The 18,672-nt window shown below is 44.8% G+C and overlaps 1 protein-coding gene across 3 annotated transcripts in view; it reads left to right on the top strand.

The window, feature by feature from the left end:
- The window catches only part of Slco3a1 (solute carrier organic anion transporter family member 3A1), a 297,967-nt gene that overhangs the window by 61,422 nt on the left and 217,873 nt on the right, over positions 1–18,672 (top strand). For all 3 annotated transcript variants that reach the window (XM_074061752.1, XM_020177776.2, XM_020177775.2), the window contains exon 2: positions 2,729–3,194. In XM_074061752.1, coding sequence (XP_073917853.1) covers positions 2,729–3,194 — 466 coding nt within the window. The remainder of the gene's footprint in view (positions 1–2,728; positions 3,195–18,672) is intronic.

Here is an 18,672-nt window from a genome sequence, read left to right as displayed (position 1 = left end):
AACCTGCACTAGAGCACTTGTTCAATGGTATGTGTCTGTGTTATGACAGAAGCTGATAACTGAAGCCTGTGGTTATAAAAAAGCTCAGGCCTTTCAGAAAGAACCTGGGGTTATTTGAGAGCAAATTAATGAGTCCAGGACCAGCTGAACCTCTGTTCGCTACAGCTGCAAATCCTTGGGGTTTAAAAAATAACCACTGAGTCATATGACTGAGTTAACAGAGTTGTGTGCTGGCCTTGACTTGACTAGAAAGCACAACGGAAGAGGACTCTCCATTGGAACTCAGTGATGGAGGATGTGACAGATGCTACCACGGCTCTGTAGAGCTGGCCCATGAGCAGTGCTGAAGGAGAGACACTCCTCCCACCCTACCCATATTGTGTGTCATGGTGCTAGCAATGTGCCTCTCACCTTCCTTAGAGTCAGCTGGAGAACTTCCCAAACACCCCAGGGCCCAGGTCACTCCCCAGACCAACCAAATCATACCCTCTCGTGGGAGCCCTGGACAACCAGGTACCCGGAGATGTTAGTGCTCGCCACACACTTCCAGTCTTCAGTGAGACTGAGAACGGGACTGGAAGAGCAGGTTGAAGGTGAGGAGGAATGAGCTGGACACAGTTCTTTTAATAGTAAGGGTAAATAGAGGCACACTAATCAGCATGAGCAACCGTGTGTGCACATGGATACTCCAATACAGACTTTGTAGGGAGACTAGATGCATGGATGTTTATAGTTGTGTCCCTGTTTATGCACTGGGAGGAAGGCTAGCCTCCTGTGACTCTGCTTCCTGCTGTCCTTATGGCGCACACCCAGCTGGTCAGCAGGCCCAGCCCAGACTCTTGAAATATGACCCAAGTTCATTTCCATTGCCACTGTGGATTTGGCCATTCTTCTGCTCATCCCTCAACAGCCCAGCTGGCTCCCTCACTGTCATTCATGTCTTCACTCCTCTAGCATTCATTTGTCACACATGCTGTGACCCCCATGCTTCTAAAACCTTGGGTGCTCCCCGTGTCCACAGGATGGCAATGGCTACAACTGACTGTTACTTAGCATTTGCAATACCTGATTTTTTTTTTTTCCTGATACCAGTTCTAGGAGGTAGCATTTTACAGAGTCACCATGGACCCAGGTGGTCTGGCCCCACAGCCCTGGCTCTGTCCTCCCATGTTTTGCTGCTTCTATGCAAATTCCTGCTACGGAAAGAAAGGCTAGTATGGCCCAGCAGAGTTTCATTATACTTCTATAGCCACATCCACCTGCCAGGTGGATGTTACGATTACAACTTCACGGAATCAGGTTGGGGAAGTTAAGTGATTTGGCAAAGGTCACAGCTGATTAAGGAAATGGCTGAAATTCACCCAGGTTTCCCTCAGTCCATGACTGGCTTTGTTGAATACTGCAAGACAATGGCCTTTGTGCCTCACAGTGTCCCTCCATCCCCTCTCAGCCATCCTTCACTCCATTCTGAACTTACACCACCTGAGCTCAGCTCATGCTGTTCCCGTCATCTGAGGCGTTCTTCCCTGCCTATCCAGGTCTCCCATGACAGGGACCTGTGTTATCCTGCAGTACCTTTCATGGAACCTGCAGACAGGGAGGAAATCATCTCTTCTTCCCTCCACCGTAAGAAACCTGGTAATAACGCGTCATTACTGTCACCTCCTATCCTTTTGTGTTATAGTTGGGTGCACGTCTACCTTCCTGCCAGGTGGCTCATAAGGCCAGGTGTCCCCTCTTCCTTGTTTTTCTGTCTTTTGTGTCTAAAGCTTTGCCAAGCAAATAGCAGATGTTAAGTAAATATTTGTTAAACAAGTAGACAGCAGACAAGAATACAATAAATATCATAAATATAGTCCATGTGAGAGGCCTTGGCAGGGCTACCATGCTTAGGACAGTCAGGATATGTTTACCTGTCGGCCTTTAGGGAAACATGTCTGTTGGAAATTTCCAGAAGGAAGCAGAGCTAAAGGTCATCCTCATGACCTTGTCTGGTGTGTCCATTTTGCCACTTAGGCTTTTGCTTGTTTTTACTACTTTAGGAGGGCTTTATGCCCTCTCAGCCAAGCTGGCACTTGGGAGTGTGCAAACGGTGGGCTTGGAACTTTTACAGCAGGCCCTGGGCCCTCGGTGGGGTAGAACTTCCAGAAAAGAGCTAGGACCTTCCTTCTAAGGTAGAAGCTGGTACAGAGAAAAATGTCTTTGCTATCAGGGAAGTGAATTCTTCAGCTGTTGAATTATGGTTATCTTACTAAATAAAGGCTTTTGTGATTCCCGAGGCTTCCATCTGTCATTTTTATTTTTTATTTTTTGGTGGTACTGGAGTTTGAACTCAGGGTCTCATGCTCTTTCTTTACCTCTTGACCCACCCCCTATCCTTTTTTGCATTATTTTTCATATAGGGTCTCATATTTTTGCCCTGGGTGCCTCAACTGCAATCCTCCTACCTATGCCAGGCCCCACACCACCATACCTGGCTTATTGATTGAGATGAAAGTTTGGCTGGCTTTTTGCCTGCGCTGGCCTCAAACCAAGATCTTCTCCCAGTCTCTGCCTCCAGAGTAGCTAGGATTATAGGTGTGCAGCATTGCACTCTGCCATGTGCCATCTGCCTTTTTTTTTTTTTTCCTCCAGCTGGTACCAGTATGAACCGGGTCGGAAAGTCTGGGAAGGGCAGGGAAGGACGTCCTGGTGGATGGGCTTTGAAATGTCCTTTTGCTGCCCCCAGGTGAGCGTGCTGACCACGCTGGAGCGCAGGTTCAACCTGCAGAGCGCGGACGTGGGTGTGATCGCCAGCAGCTTCGAGATCGGGAACCTGGCGCTCATCCTCTTCGTGAGCTACTTCGGGGCGCGCGGGCACCGGCCGCGCCTCATCGGCTGCGGGGGTGTCGTCATGGCACTGGGCGCCCTGCTGTCCGCGCTGCCGGAGTTCCTGACCCATCAGTACAAGTATGAGGCTGGCGAGATCCGCTGGGGCGCAGAGGGCCGCGACGTCTGTGCTGCCAATGGCTCGGGTGGCGACGAGGGGCCCGACCCTGACCTCATCTGCCGCAACAGGACTGCCACCAACATGATGTACTTGCTGCTTATTGGGGCCCAGGTGCTCCTGGGCATCGGTGCTACCCCTGTGCAGCCCCTTGGGGTCTCCTACATCGACGACCACGTGCGGAGGAAGGACTCCTCGCTCTATATAGGTAGGAGCTGGTGCGCTCTGGGCGCATGAACAACCTGGCTGTGCATACCACCTGGGTGTAAGGGTTTTGCCAGGGTGCTGCGTCTCAGACCTGGCCAAATATCTCCAAGGTTCTGAAAGCTACTGATGTCTGAGTTGCACCTCAGAAGTCCTGGTGGTGTATTGATCCAAGGTGCAATTTGCTGGAGCAAAAGCTCGCTAGGTGGTTTTGATGAGCTGCAGAATTTGAAATCCACTCCGCTAGAACCTTAACAACCCCTGCATGGGAAAACACAGGAGTTTTGTGTTTAATCTACTTTTTTCGTGTTTGTGTGTGTAGGATGGGGACGTTGAACTGTCTGGTATTCCTCACCAAGGTATACTTGGGGTCTGTCTACATGTTGGAAACCCCAGCTTTGAAGAATCAAAACCAATTTCCTGGTCATCCTCCCTTTGTATCTGAGAAAGAGTGTGACCACACTGTCAGCATTTGGTGTAATTTGAAGTTGGTGACTTGTGGTCTCGTTTTCAATAACATGGGTCTGCTCAGGAACTGAATATTTAAGAAGAGATGATGTGTCCATTTGAGAAATAAGATTTTACGCTGTCAGACTTTCTGATATTTTATTCCAGAATGTTAGACGCGCCTGTGAGTCTCTGCTTAAGAAACAGTTAAGAGGTGGGTTGCAGCCTGTGGACACTGTTGGATGGTCATTTGTCAGGGGAGAGCTGGACTGTTGAACATCTCCAGCCATTATTTGACAAAGTATAACTTTACCTGCTATAAACTGGAAGATTGTTCTAATGCTGAGTACTAAACTTTGAAAAAATTGCCTCTGTCTGAGAAGCTTTGTGCCTCCAGAAAGCAGTGTGCCTTGAAGTATAAAGTTAATTATAATATATAGGCTTAAGTGAAAATAGAATCTGAACCAAATTTGACACAAGCTTCCTGTCTGCCAAGTCCCAAGGGTTCTGAGCTAGGATGGCTCAGAACAGGTACACACCAGAGAGCTGTCCTTCTGTTCCAGCTGGGGAGTGGATACTTCCACTGAACGAGCGTGTTGCAGGTAGACAGTCTAGTGCCCTGAGCGGGAAAGGCAGTGTGTGTGGCTCCCCATGCATGGGGTGGGGCCCCCTGTGAGTCTAGTCATGACCTACAGAACAAAGACAGAGATGCCTGGTCCCTCCTCCATATGGCCAGGGGTTCCTGTTGTGGCTGGGGTTGGGGACTACAGTGATCATTTATCTTTATTGCTGTTAAAACTTCAGTGAAAGCCAGGCCACCGGCTACAGCATGTCACTAAAATGGTGTTTCAAGCTGCAGTCAGACAATTGTTCTCTGCCATGACTGATACTGCCCTAGGACCCTGGGGGAGTTGTTTTCTGGTAGCAATACCGGCAAGTACATAAATTGGAGCACAGGGAAGAAATCACTGAGCTCTTATCTCTGAAGACAGAACCAAGTGGAAAAAATCTCTCCCTGGAATCAACCCTGAACTCATACCAGTGCTAAGTAGTCTCAGCTTTGGGCTTCCGGAAGCAGGCTCTGGACCTCTTCTAGAAGAGTCCCTGATGAATTAGGCTCTGGTATTTCTCCCGTTGGATGGGGCTTGGTCTGTATCGTCATGAGGAGGTGTTTGGGCAGTAGGGCTGACCATTGGAGGCGAAGAGCCTTCTTGAATTCTGGGGTCTTGTCTGTGAGCCTCTGGTAGAAACACTAATTACACCCAAATTTTTACTTGGGCTTCTGTATCATGGAGGAATGATAGTTGAGTATTTTTTGCACGGTACATGGACCTCTTAGTGGCTCTGGTATGTCTGACCAAATTTCAAAACCTGACAGCACACAGCTGGGCAGGGGGCTGCTCCAGGTCTCCAAAATAGTTTCACGGGTTTGTTTATAAGGAGGAGTGGAGAGCATGCCTTCTGCATAAATTGGCCGCCATAGGTGACTTTTATTCCATGCATGGTTTGAATTCCCAGGAACAATTTTAGAAGGCCAAAGAATCTGCAGAGAAGAAGTGCCTAGTTCATTTATTATATGAGCCATACAAAAGCATTTGTGCCATAAGACTGTTTCAGCGTTTATCTGCTCTAATTGGGTGCTGGTTCCTGCAGGCACTTCACTTTGCTTTGGGAAGTGTTTGGTGAGCCCACTGAACAGGATGGAGAGGAATTTGTGACTCTGAACTCCCTGCAGAGGACCCTGGAGGACCTGACACTGAGACTGAAGTCTAAGTGTGTACAGGGAGGTGGAATAATGTGTGGGTCCCTGCTTCCAGCTTCTATAGAGCTGTTCTGGAGAAAGAGGTCCATGAGCTCGTTGGTCACATGCCTAAAGTGTGACACTGAATTAGAGCTCCACCTAAAGGATGTAAATATTGCACATGAAGAACACAGGCTTGGTCACAAGTGATGCTTTCCCCTGTGTGCCAGCAGGGAAGAAAATAATCAACATGCATTTCCCAGACTGCCGTGACAAGACCTGCCCCTGGGCTGCCCATAGTAGGTCACCAGATAGGTGCTGTTGGCACCTCTGTCACCTGGTCCTAGATCCCTGTACCCAGGGAATAGTGAAATAGTCCATCTGAAATTTGTCACTGAAATGACTATTTTCTTTGGCTCCTGTAGCCCAGCCCTTGCCAGACTTCTCACAAGAGGTTAGTCTGGCTGGCTCCATTCTGTAGCCAGTCCTTTTTCCCATGAGAAGGGGCTGATTACCAGGGGACAAACCAAATGAATGGGGCCTCTGCTCTGCTGGCAGGCTTTGCTGTAAAAAACCATGCGGAGCTCAGCCTCACAGGGTGGTCAGATAATGACCTGTGTGTGGCACGTGGCACTTTTTGTTCCTGGAGGGGCTGAATGGGCAGGGCGGTGGCAGTAATGATTTGGTTCCTGCTGGGGAGCAACAGTCAGTCCTTTGGGAGTCTAAGTCTAGTCATGTCTCTAGCTCCATGTTGTGACCATCCATTAGCCTGGTTTTCTTAGCTGTCTCCAAGTTCAAAGTCTAGCAGCTTGTAGGATATTGTAATGGACTTACTTCACTGCGTTCTTTCAGTAGGTTGCTACATCAGTTGACTGTTGTCAATCTCCCTCCCTTTTTGGAGGAGAAAATTGATAAAATGAGAATGGCAAAGATTTTTTATTTTTATTTTTTGTTTTTTAATTTTTTACAGTTATTATATTATTATACTGGGGTACATTGTGACATTTACAAAAGTGCTTACAATATATCATAGTTGAATTCACACCCTCCATCGTTCTCCTTTTTCCCCCTTCCCCCTTTCCTGGAACAGCTTCAACTGGTCTCATTTTTCCATTTTCATACCTGAGTACACAATATTCCCTCCCTATTCACCCTCCCACATCCTTTCCTTACATCCTCCCCCTTCTGCTGGTACCAACCCCCCCAGACATGACCTGTTTACCTTCGTGGTCTCTATTTTTGAGAAAAAGACATTTTTGTTTGTTTAAGATAGCTATATAGGGAGTTTACTTGTGACATTTGCATGTATTTATGTATTATAACCTGAATTGGTTTATGCCCTATACTTTTCTCTTTCCTAACTTAGTTCCTGTCTTATGGTGGTTTCAATAGGTTTAAAAATTCTGTATTCATGCTTATGTAGTGAGTACATTGACCACATTAACTTTCTTAACTTCCCTCTTTTATCCTCCTTCTCCCATTAGTGACTTCCCCTTAGTGTGACCTGTTTTTCATAATACTACTGTATTTTATTATCTCTGCCTCCCGCATATGAGAGAAAACAAGTGACATGGAAGAGACTTTTTTAAATAACTTTATTCCTTGTTAAAAAGTATTACATGTTCACTGTTGGCAGTAAAAAAGAATAATTAGAAAATAGTTACTCCTATCTTTATAGTGAATATAATTCTAGTCTTTTTCTGCATTGGTGTGCTTTTCTACAAAAATGTGTTGATAATAAACAGCATTTTGTACTTACATTCCTCTTAATATTTCATGAGTGTTTCCCCATGTTACTAAATATTCTTCAGTATTATTGCTGCATTCATGATATTCCCTTGCAAATACATACCATACTATTTCATGTTCTCTGTTGTTAGAAATGAGTTTTGAAAATGTTTGCTCATGTAAATGAAGCAGACAAGTAAACTGATTTTTTTAAAGGGTCAGTAACTTGGCCAAGATCATTTGTCTGGATGAGGCTGGACTCTAGGTCTGAGAGTGCTGCTTGTCCCAGATACATCTGAGATCTGATCATGAGGCAGGAAGACTGGAGTCAAGGGTGGTGGGTGGTCCAGGTCAGGTACAAGTCTGGGCATTTCACAAGATATCCTGAATCCTTCATGAAACAAAAGTTATGGCAGCCAGGAAAGTGGGTTGGCAGCAGTGTGCCTCCAAATCCAAGGAGAGTGGTCCTGCTAGCATAGAGAATGAGGGCCAAAGCCTGAATGGTGGGTGGGTGAGGGTAAGATGGAGAGGTAGGAGGATGGTAGTAGCTGGTAGTTCAGGTCAGAATTCTAGAACTAGATGGTGCTCCTGTTCATGATGTGTTGAGTAGAGGTGGAAGCAGATCAGAGTTGAGCCTTCTGCACCAAGGCAACCATTCATCCTGTTTTCCAATTATAAGAGCCATTAGAAAGTTTTCCTTATGTTGTGATAGAAACCTGCCTCTTCACAACTTTCCCCACTGCTGGTCCTGTCCTCTGGGCTCTGGGCCCATCATGCAAACTTCTGATCCCTCTTCCATATTGCAATGAGTCCCCCTGGGCACCAACCTTGGGTTGCCTAAGACAGCTCTTTTATGCTTGGACCTCATTCTTTACTTGAGGGCCTCCTACCACCCCTCTGCCCTCACTTCCTTCTTAAATAGGGATGCCGGGGGCTGGGGAACTTGTTACCACGGAACAAAACCAGATGGGAGGGGACTGTGGATGTGGGCGCTGTGTGAGTTTACTAGGATTGCCCTAACAAAACATCGCACCCTGGAGGCTTACTCAGCAGAAATGTATTGTCTCACAGTTCTGGAGGCTAGACGTCCAAGGCCAAGGTCCTAGCAGGGTTGTTTTCCCCAGGGCCTTTCTTCATGGTCTGTAGAATGCCACTCTGTTGCTGCTTCTGCACGGTTGTCTCTCTGCCCACATGTCCCTGGGGGCTCTTTCGTGTCCTAGTTCCTCTTCCTAGGAGGACATCAGTTGGATTGGATTAGGGCCCTCATTTAACCCTAGTGACCTCTTCAAAGGCCTTACCTCAATGAACTATTTGAGCATGTAAGGTTTTTAATGTTTACATTTGAAATAATGATAGAATCACAAGTTGAAAAATATGGGCAAGTCCCCTGTACACTTCATCCGGGTTCCCCCACTGTAACATCACATATAACGGTAGTTCAGTATCAAAACCAGGAAGGTGGAATGGAGTTGCGTTCAGTGGTACAGCAATTGCCTGGCATGCATGAGGCCCTGGGTTCCATCCCCAGCACTTCAACAAACAAATAACTCCACCACAAAACCCCTCCAGGAAGTTAGCATTGATACAATCCAGAGTTTATTGCAATTTCACCAGTTTGATATGCACTTACTTGTGTGTGTGTGTGTGTGTGTGTGTGTGTGTGTGTGTGTATGCATGTGTGTGTGTGTTTGGGGTGGGAGCATTGTACAGGTTTCCCCATATACATGATAGAGTTTTTAAAATGCAGATTGGGACCAAGATGAAACCCAACTTGAATTGTGCAAGTGGGTTTGGCAGACACACACACACACACACACACACACACACACACACACAGATACACAGACACAGACACAGACACAGAAATGACTGGCAGATTCTCCGAAGAATGGATGTTCTTGGAAGAAGGAAATCTCTCCAGAGAAAAGTGGTCCTTTGAGGAGCGTTTCTTGGAGGACATCTTCCCAGGGAGAAGTGGACCATTACTGTGTGTGTGATTGTATAAAGTAATTGCTCCATGCTGGTGGCATATGTATTAGACATGGATGTGTCATGTTTTCTTTGTCCATCATCAATACTGAAACCCTCCAAGTTCCAATTAATAATGCAAGGAGAATTATTCTCAGATTTCCTCTGCCAAGTAGTTATTTAGTACAAAGGTCACAAGAATATCAGCCAGCAACCAAAGAGGACCAAATTTCTTTCCAGAGCCCTAGGAGCAAAGAGCTCTTTTGCTTCTGATGAGTTTTTATTTCAACTTGACATTGAATAAAATGTGTTTCAACTCTCCAAAGTGTGTGGTTGGGTATATATCAAATGCACTATGACTGCAGTTCTTCTGAAAAAAAAATTAAAAAGCCATTCCTCCTGGGAGCAAGCATAGCTTATTGTATTCTTGCAACTTCATTAATAGTGAATTTTTCCTCATTAATTTCTTTCTAAAACAAATGACACTATAGAAGTGGTCACTTTGTTTTGGCCACTTTCCAGGCACTCTCCCCAGCTGCTGGTCATATGCCAGTTCAGTGTGTTTTAGCAACATGCTAAGAAACATGTCTGTGGCCCTTAGCTGTATTTGCATATTGCCAGGCTGGTCACCATTTCTTGCTCATTTGCAGCTGTTCATAATTCACATCTCTTGGCTCATGGAATTACTGTGTGCTCACTGCCTGGGTGACCTTGGGCACTCGGAATTCAGCTCTGGAATGCAGCAGTTTTGAGATTTGAATCCTGGCCCCTCTGTACACCTGCCTTCTGGGTATTGGGCCAGTTGCCAGTTGCCTGGTACTCACTGCTTTATCAGTAAAATGAGGTTGGGGTTTCTCTTATAAGACTGTCTGTAAGCACTGAGAATGTAAACATGGTTCCTAAGCTTTGAGCAGTGGACACATTGTCACTCAGCACTGAGTAGTGTGTATGCGGTCCCTAAGCATTGAATATTGCATACATGGTCCCTAACCATCAAATATTGTATACATGGTCCCAAAGCCTAGAGTAGTGTATTCCTCGGGGCAGGAGGGAGCTTTGTCATCAAAAGCTGCTCTGATCCTTCTTATGGTCATAACATGTCCCAGATGTAGAATCTGAGGCATGGATAATTGATTGACCTGTCCAAACATGGGGCAGATCTTTTGACAAGAGTCCTTGGATTCTGATTTTCAGACTGGGATGTAATCCATCTTGTAGAGCTGGGAATAGCAACCTCTTCAGTCCTAAATTAAGCCAGCAGGGCTCTTCCTTTCCTGCGCACACCCTTCTGTGGCTGATCTCCAGGTACATCAAGAGCTCGCCTGCCTGAGGCAGCAGGGGACCTGGATTGTGTTAACCTGGAGGCATCCCAGGATATGGTCATAGAGTGTGATGTATTGGATGGATTTCTGAGTTCAGACATGTTGCATCTTAATTTGGGAGCATGTTGTTTCAATTTTTTTCAAGAATGTTTTCTTATTTAGTAAAATTGGAAATAATAAAACCATAATGAGAAAACAGAAATAATTGGTAATCTAGGTACCTGTAGAAAACTCTTGTCAACATTTAGGTACATTTCCTTCCAGCAGTTCTCTATGTATCTATTTTTACTTAAGACCATACTATAGACAAAACTGCTCTTTTATCAACTGGAACGTTACAAGTTGAGTATCCCTCATCTGAAGGACTCAGGGCCAAAAATAATTCAGTTTTTCCTTCGTCTTCTTCTTTTTATTTTTTGCAGTAGTAGGACTTGAACTCAGGGCCTCATGCTTACCACTTGAGCCACTCCTCCAACTCTCTAGGTTTTCAGACATTGTGGAGCTTTTGCATAGACTTTACTGATTGAGCAGTCCTAATCTAAAAATATGGAATCCAGAATCATCCAAAATTCGAAACTTTTTGAGTGCTAACATAATGCTTAAAAAAATTCAGGTTTTGGGGCATTTTGATTTTATGACTGGGGGTGATACTTAGTGTATATAAGCTTTTTTCTACATTATAGATGATCTGCATCGTTTTAGGTGATTGCATAGTATTTTGCCAATCTACAAATGCTGGGATTTGCTCTTTGGGCATTTAGATGATGGATGTCTTTGTGGCTTTAACATCACCCACATTTGCTGAAAACTTTAAACACTCAGGCTAGTTTGCATAGATTCAATGTGAGCTTAAAATCAGCCATTTGGCTTTCCTGTGGCTTTTTCTGGAAGATAAATGAATGAAGCATAAGAGTGTCATGCAAACAGCCCTTGGGCAAGCCACATGTGCTTGGGAACACAATCCTAGCGCTGAGGGACTCAGTTCACAAAGCAAGCTTCTAGAAACCAGTGGTTCTTGCCTCACCCTCTGCCATTCAGAATCACCTGGTGGGAATGCAAAGTCAGTCTTTCCAGATCTTCTGATTTTTAAGAGTCTGGAAATCATTGTTTTTCAAATAGACTGAATTGCCAACTCAATGAAATCTCCTAACTCTTTGTGGGTCAACATTGGTAGCTTGCCATTTTGAGCTCTTTGCCCAATTTGACAATGAATTTCAGATTATATTCTCTTTTTGACTTGCAAATAAATAAAACCAATAAAGGAAGGAAAGAGCAAAGGAAATCTACTGCAGGTGATGAATGCCATAGCCAAAATCCAGCATTCTCTGCTGGGGTTCTGAATCATAGGGGCATTGGGTTTGAGGGAAGGGGTGGTTACTCTTGCAGGAGCACGGGACTCCCTGGCAGGAATGAGGGAACACTTGCTGCTGCTGGGCCCCTCACGTGCAGTTGTGGCTGACACTGTCTGTCGCCTTATAAGAATGCGAATTCCTGAATGGAAAAGGGACAAAACCATGTTTGTAAACTAAAGGTGACCAGATGCAGAAAAATACTGTTCACATTTCCCTGGAGGGAGCACTGAAATGCAGAAACCAGTACCATTTGTGGCTGGAGGGGACCTACACATGTGGACTGTGTGCATTGGAGCATCTTGTCAAATGGGGTTGTCAGAACAGAGCAGCCAGGCATTTGATAGGCAGCACATAAGACCCGAGAGGTACAGAACAACCTAGACAAAGGTAAGGATGTGTGTGAGGGAGCGTTCTGTCCTTCACAACGTCAAGGGTTCATTGTCACCACCACCCTCTTACTGCACCTGGCTAGTGAATGGAGATCCATTTTCTTTTCTGCTGAAAAGCAGGTGGTGTGCTTAGATGAAAAAGGTTTTGAATTATTTCCCCTAATAATGTGCATATTTTTTCCTTTAGCTTATTTCTAGACTATTTGCTTTTCTGAGAATAATCTTGACTTTACTCTTTTTCCCTCCAAGAAGTGCTCTGTGAGAACAGATGGAGTGAAAGGTTTGGTTTATGCAGATTGTGACTTGCTGTTGTTAGCACTGAGGGTTGAGGTTGATGGTCATCTTCTTCAGTGGGATGTGAGTTCTTTGCTGGGGAAGGCTTTGGTGTTACAATTCCTCATGTATGATACATGTTGTGGGTTTTGCTTGTTTTTACACTGAGGAGCAGCCTCTGGCATCCCAGGTAGTTATTGTGGAGTGAGGAAATGGTCATGTGATCGAGGCTTGACCAATCATAACACAGAGAAGAACTGGTCTCCAATGATTGGCCAGTAGTAGACCAATCAGAATCCCTCATGGACTCAGAGACACTGGCCACTTTCTCTTTTAGGATGGCTAGTTGGCAGAATTCAGGATGCAAGAAGAGTGCATTACCCATCCTTGTTGCCACATGCAGAGGACTTGTCTAGAAATGATAAAAGCCCAAAGGAAAGCAGGCTAGGGGAAAGAGATGGCCTGAAAATCTCAGTTGCTGGACTATATAAATTATCCTTGCCAACCTTTGCAGTGAAAGGGTCCTGCCTCATCAGGCTTGACTGCCCTGTCACTTCATGTAGAATTTGGGCTAGATTGCTTTCCACTTGAGATTTGTCCAAGCTCCATGGGAGAGGAACAAATTCATGAGGTGGTTTCCCTCTCATCGAAGTACAAGCTCCTTTAAAATACTAAGATATTCACCAGGATCCTGGGAAGGACCCCTGTCTCTATGCATACAACACAAAAGGCTATGTTGAAAGTTCTGGCTTAGTTCTTCATTTGATTTCCTAATCATTTAAGTTGCAGGTCAGGAACCCAGTGGCCAAAGGTGATGTCCCCAACCCCTTCTCTCTACCCATCAAAACCAAACAAAAGTATTTAAAAGTAACCCATTGGCAGGCTTTGTGCTAGAGAGGAAGTGTTTTATAGCAAATGACTTATGTGGGCAGAGAGTGGTGAGCACAACACACACACACACACACAATGGCTCTGTTTGTTGAATGGAAAAACATAGCCAAGCCTGGTTCCTTTATATACCTGCAGTTGCCAAAGCTATCCTAACTCCTTCTAGTGACTTCATATCAGCAGGAATGAATAACTAAACGAAAATGTTCCATTCCCAACCCGGCTTTACCACTTCCCTCCTGCCAATCGTTGTGTGTGTGTGTGTGTGTGTGTACGCATTTATCTTAGCTCACATACAGACACAATGTTAACACATCAAAGTCTTAGGCAGCTAATGGACTCGTGAAATTTCAGTGTAGAAATTCAGGAATTTGGCTTGAGAATACCGGAACCCATTGAGGGCTTCTTAACCAGGCTTCTTGAAGCTGAGGTCCTAAGATGGGCTGTGGGTAGCTTGGGTGGTCCACTTCTTCTAAAATTACATGAGATTTATGTGTGTGTTGCCTTTGTAAAGAAAACTTTCACTAGAGTCTCAATGAGGCTTGTGACCCAAAAAGGTCAAAACCACATAAAGAGCTAATATCGGACAGCTTGTGATGACAGGCAGTGCTGGGCGAGATAAGAAAAGATAGTTGAGGTGAAACAGACTGGACAGAGTGACAAATGGTATTTGGGGACTAAATGTCATTCACTGTGCAGTTCTTAACTTGGTTTGCTCCCTAGAGAGCCAGAGTATGTAGATCAGGAAGCATTTGAGCATCACTTGGGTGACTGTGGGTGAAAAGTCAGAGCGTGTTCCCAGTAGCATCGAAGACTCCCCTCCATTCTCTTCCTGTGACGCCTCTTCCACTCCACACAAGAAATTCCTTTGGGGCTGGAATTTTCCATGCCTCCGTCCAGCCTCACTGTGGGTGTTTGGGTTAATATTCAGCAATTTTTTGTGCTAGTTTGAACTGTTTCACAGAGGGGAAAATGAAAATGTTGTTATTGTTGTTCTAAAGGCAAAAACATTTTAAAAATGCACTGAGACCATTAATGGAATCTGTACTCTTAAAGTCCAAACTTCTGTGTTCCATGTGAAAAAGTTTCCTGGGGGAAATTAAAAGCAATGTGGTGAAGGGCCCAAGCAGCCAGTGGGGATGCACAAGGAGTGGACAGATTTCTTATCAGCAAAACATTTGGAGAATACCTACTACATTTGAAAAAAACATCCTCAACATATAAAAATATTTTCTTTACCTTTGCCTCCTATTTCAGGTGTGTTGGGGGAGGTAATATAAAGGGGTTCAACCTTGATCAGTCTCCAAGTCTGGATGTGATTTCTCACTCTTTCTCTTTTTGGACAAGATAGGATTATCTTAAAGCAGTCACAGATGCCCACCTGCCTTGTGGGTTGTTAATGGAGTTGAAGAGGAGAATTTGGATTCCCAGCTAGAGGCCTCATTGGCACAGCAAGGATCTAATAGATTCTAAAATTGTATATGGACACTTGGAACCTTTGGAAATCCAGTCGTATCTAAAATTAGAGCTAAATTGTTGTGCTCACTCTGGCCTGTCTATATATATGTATCATGGGACAGGACGAGGAGGCCTGCCTCCATCCAGGTGGGTCTACTGTACTGATGGGTGTGCACTTCAATACCTGTGACTCTGGTGCTAAAGAGAAGAGTCCAAAGAGCACCAGGTCCCCCACGTTGGTGCACTTTATTTATTTATTTTTGTACCGGCCTTGTGACTGGTTATGATCAGTGTTTAATTTTAAGATTCATTACTGTCACTTTCACAGTTGTCTGGTTATTTGAACAAGTTGCATTAAGCACAAGTGAATAATGACATAGTGACATTGAACACACTAGCTCGCACTCATGGGGTCCCAGCTATGACAGACATGGAGAACAGGTGCTTTGCAAGTCCTGCCATAAAACCCAGGAAGAGAGATGTTATTCTTATTGGATAGATTTGAAGGATTGAAGTTAAGAGGTAAGCAACTTGTTTGGGATGGTTTAGCAGGTGAGTGACAAGGTCCGAGTTACAATCTTGCTCGCCACTGTTCCAAGGGTCAAATACTTCCCACTGTTTGTGATATGTTTTCCTACCCTCCCCGCCCAGATATAATTATGGCCCACCAAGCTCATCTCCTACTCCAAGCATGTTCCACTAAGTATGAAAAGTGACTTAGCTCCACTACCTCATTACTTACGCATCTCCTTTTGGTAACTACGCACACAGGACTCTTTGTCATTTTAGCAGTAAAGAATGAAATAGCGAGGCGTTGCTACACCAGAGAAGGAGCTGGGCTCCATGGGAATTTTTTAGACTTTGATCAGATAAAGCTGTGCTCCTACAAAAGCCATGTGAGCTAGTTTCAATCTCTCTCTGTAGTAAAATAAGAGAAACTCACTCACCAGACGGTTGTGTTTATGTTTGGAGCTTAGCCGCCTTTAATCTGGTATAGAGTCATAGTGATTATGCAACTTGAACTTGAGTATTTCACTCCCAGGCTTGGCTGAGCTGACTTGCTCTTCTGTGTAGCTTGGGAGTGGCTTCATAACCTTCTAGACCACACCTGGGAGAAATAGGGTAAGAAGGTAGAGTAAGGAAGACTTCGTGGGTCACAGATAAACACATGAGAAAGAAAAGTTAGACAAAGAGCAGAGGTCACACTAACGTCATGTAACCCACAAAAGCTTTCAGCACAGGACAGTAATTGTCATCCACAGCTGTCGAGCCCCATGGTGTGCCAAAGCCTTCAGGAATGGAATGTCCCTGGAGACAGGACTGCCCTGGACACTGAGTTCATAGAAGAAAGTGGCTGTGTGATGGACTTGTGGGGGGAGGGGGAACCTCCTCCTCCAGCCACTCTAGGGCACAGTGTCCAAGGGGCCGAACTCCCTTTCAGCCATATGTCTTTCAGCCACACATTGATAGAGAAAGAGCTTTTTGGTGGCCTTTAGAAAAATAACAGTCTCTTACTGATCTACCTGGGGGACTGGAGAGGGTTCGGAGGGCAAAGCCGGCTGAGTGACTGGGGGCTGCACCTGAGAACACTGATGTAAAGTTAGAACGGGGAGACTGAGCTCCTCCAGCTCATATCACCAGATTCATGTGTCCAGCCCCCACCCTTTAAAAGTTTGTGACAAAATGCATATGACATAAAAAAATACACCATCTTAGACATTTAAAAAATCTTACTTATTTTGGTGGTACTTGGGTTTGAACTCAGGGTCTTGTACTAGCTAGGCAAGAGCTCTACCACCTGAGACACACTCCCAGCCCTTTCTGCTTTAGTTACTTTTCAGATAGAGTCTTGTGTTTTTTTTGCCTGGGGATGACCTTGGACTATAATCCTACTACCTCAGCCTCCTGAGTAGCTGGGATTACTGATAGGCACCACCACACCCAGCCCCCTAACCATTTTAAATGTAGAGTTCAATCGTGTTTATTTATATTGTTGTGCAACTTCTCTCTGGAACGTTTTCATCTTGCAAAACTAAAATTGTACCCATTAAACAATTCCCTATTACCCCACTGTTTCCAGTCCCTGGAAACCACGACGCTACTTTCTTTCTATATGATTTTGACTACCCTTAAGTACCTCATAGATCTTTCTGTGACTGACTTCATTTAGCATGAGGTCCTCAAGGTTCATCCATGCTGCAGCATTTGTCAAAATTCCTTCCTTTTTAAGGCCCAATAATGTGTTAATGTGTATGTGCGTGTCTGTGTGTCTACCCATATATAGAGATATATACATATACAAGTATATGTGTATATGTTATATATTAATCCACTCACTCACGGATGAATATCTGGCTTGTTTCCATCTGTTAGCAATCAATAAATAATACAGCAAACACAGGTACGCAAGTCATTCCAACTTTCGCAAAGTTATCCCCACCTCGGTACCCCAAGGTATGTTAAGCCCCATGAGAGACAAATTTAACTCCTTGATTTTCTCCCATCTCTTTTTATCATTGACTCACCTTGTCCCTCCCCTCCTACCCCTGAACTTGACAGCCACCACCTCTATGGACCACAGCTCCTGAGCAAGTCTCAGTTGTCCTCTTCACCCCTGACTTTACTGCCATAGGCTGGGCTCTTGGCACTTCTCACCTGCACCACAGCATCTGCCATTTATGAGTCTCACTGTGCCCAGCCTGGCCTGTCACCACTCTGTCTTCCACACGCCACTGCTACCCAGTAGGTTGACCATTTCTGAACCTGGACGGACAGGTTGTGGCCAGGAGCCTTTCTTCCAAAAGCTGCTTCAATCTACATAGGATTTACTTCTATTTTATTACTTTATCAGTGAATGGTAAATGTGTGGTTTTATACATTGCTGTGACTCATGCATTAAAATTACAATATTTTTGAGATTCTTAAAATAACTGGATGTCTTTTTTAACAAATAGAGACGTTAAATTTAATTGTCTACACCTCATTAACCCAACAAACATTAATTGAGAACGTCCCAGGAGCCAGTTCCTTCCTGTAAGGTGATGGATGCATGGATAAATCAGACCTGTGTCCTTTGTCACAGTAATATTAGCTGACGTTCCCACCCAGTTTACCTGTACGATCTGGTGTGATTCTCAAACGTTTGAGTTAGGATTTATTTTCCCTTTTTGACTGAAGAAAGTCCCAACACAAGGAGTTTGAGTCATATACTTGACCAGTAAAGGGGATCTGGGTCCAGTGTCTTTTTCTCCAAGGATGTATTTCTGATGCCTACATTGTCTTGCTTTCCAACATAGTATACCAGCAACTGTCATAAAAAGCAAGCATTTTGGGCCACCAGGAGGGAAAATGAAACACTGGACTAATGCACACATATGCATCCGGAGATGTCGTGTTGGAGAATATTGACCAAATGTGCTGAGGAATATTTTATCTGTGTGAGTAATGACACAGATCCCTTGCAAAGCGATGTACGGTCTCCCAGACCCCAGCTGCAGATAGCAAGAAGCCCCGTTCTGCAGGCTCTCAGATGAAGGGCGGGTGTACACTCCATTTTTCATCAGTGTCTAACGCTTGTCTGATGTGATATGTTATCTGAGCAAAGAAATAACGACCAAACCTCCTGCCCAGCCTCAGAAAGGAAGGAAAGAGAGAGAAAAGCATTATTAGAACTTGTGCAGCTCGGGAAAGGGTGTTGGCTTCCTTTCAATCACAGCCTGGGCAGGGCCACCTAGCATCATCTGCTGTCAGGATGTCCTCCGTCTTTTCCTCTGTGTGTCTCGCTGCTTGTGTCTTCAGTGTGGGGACACACACACACACACACACACACAGGAAGGGGGAAAACAAAGGTTGCTATTCATCACACAAAAGACAAACATGTTCTTTGAAGAATTCATTTCACTCCTGCTGGAGACTG

The sequence above is a fragment of the Castor canadensis genome, chromosome 19 (assembly GCF_047511655.1).
Source record: "Castor canadensis chromosome 19, mCasCan1.hap1v2, whole genome shotgun sequence".
NCBI classification, from domain to species: Eukaryota; Metazoa; Chordata; class Mammalia; order Rodentia; family Castoridae; genus Castor; species Castor canadensis.
The sequence above is the reverse complement of the archived record's forward strand: the minus strand, read 5'-3'. Positions and strand labels throughout refer to the sequence as shown.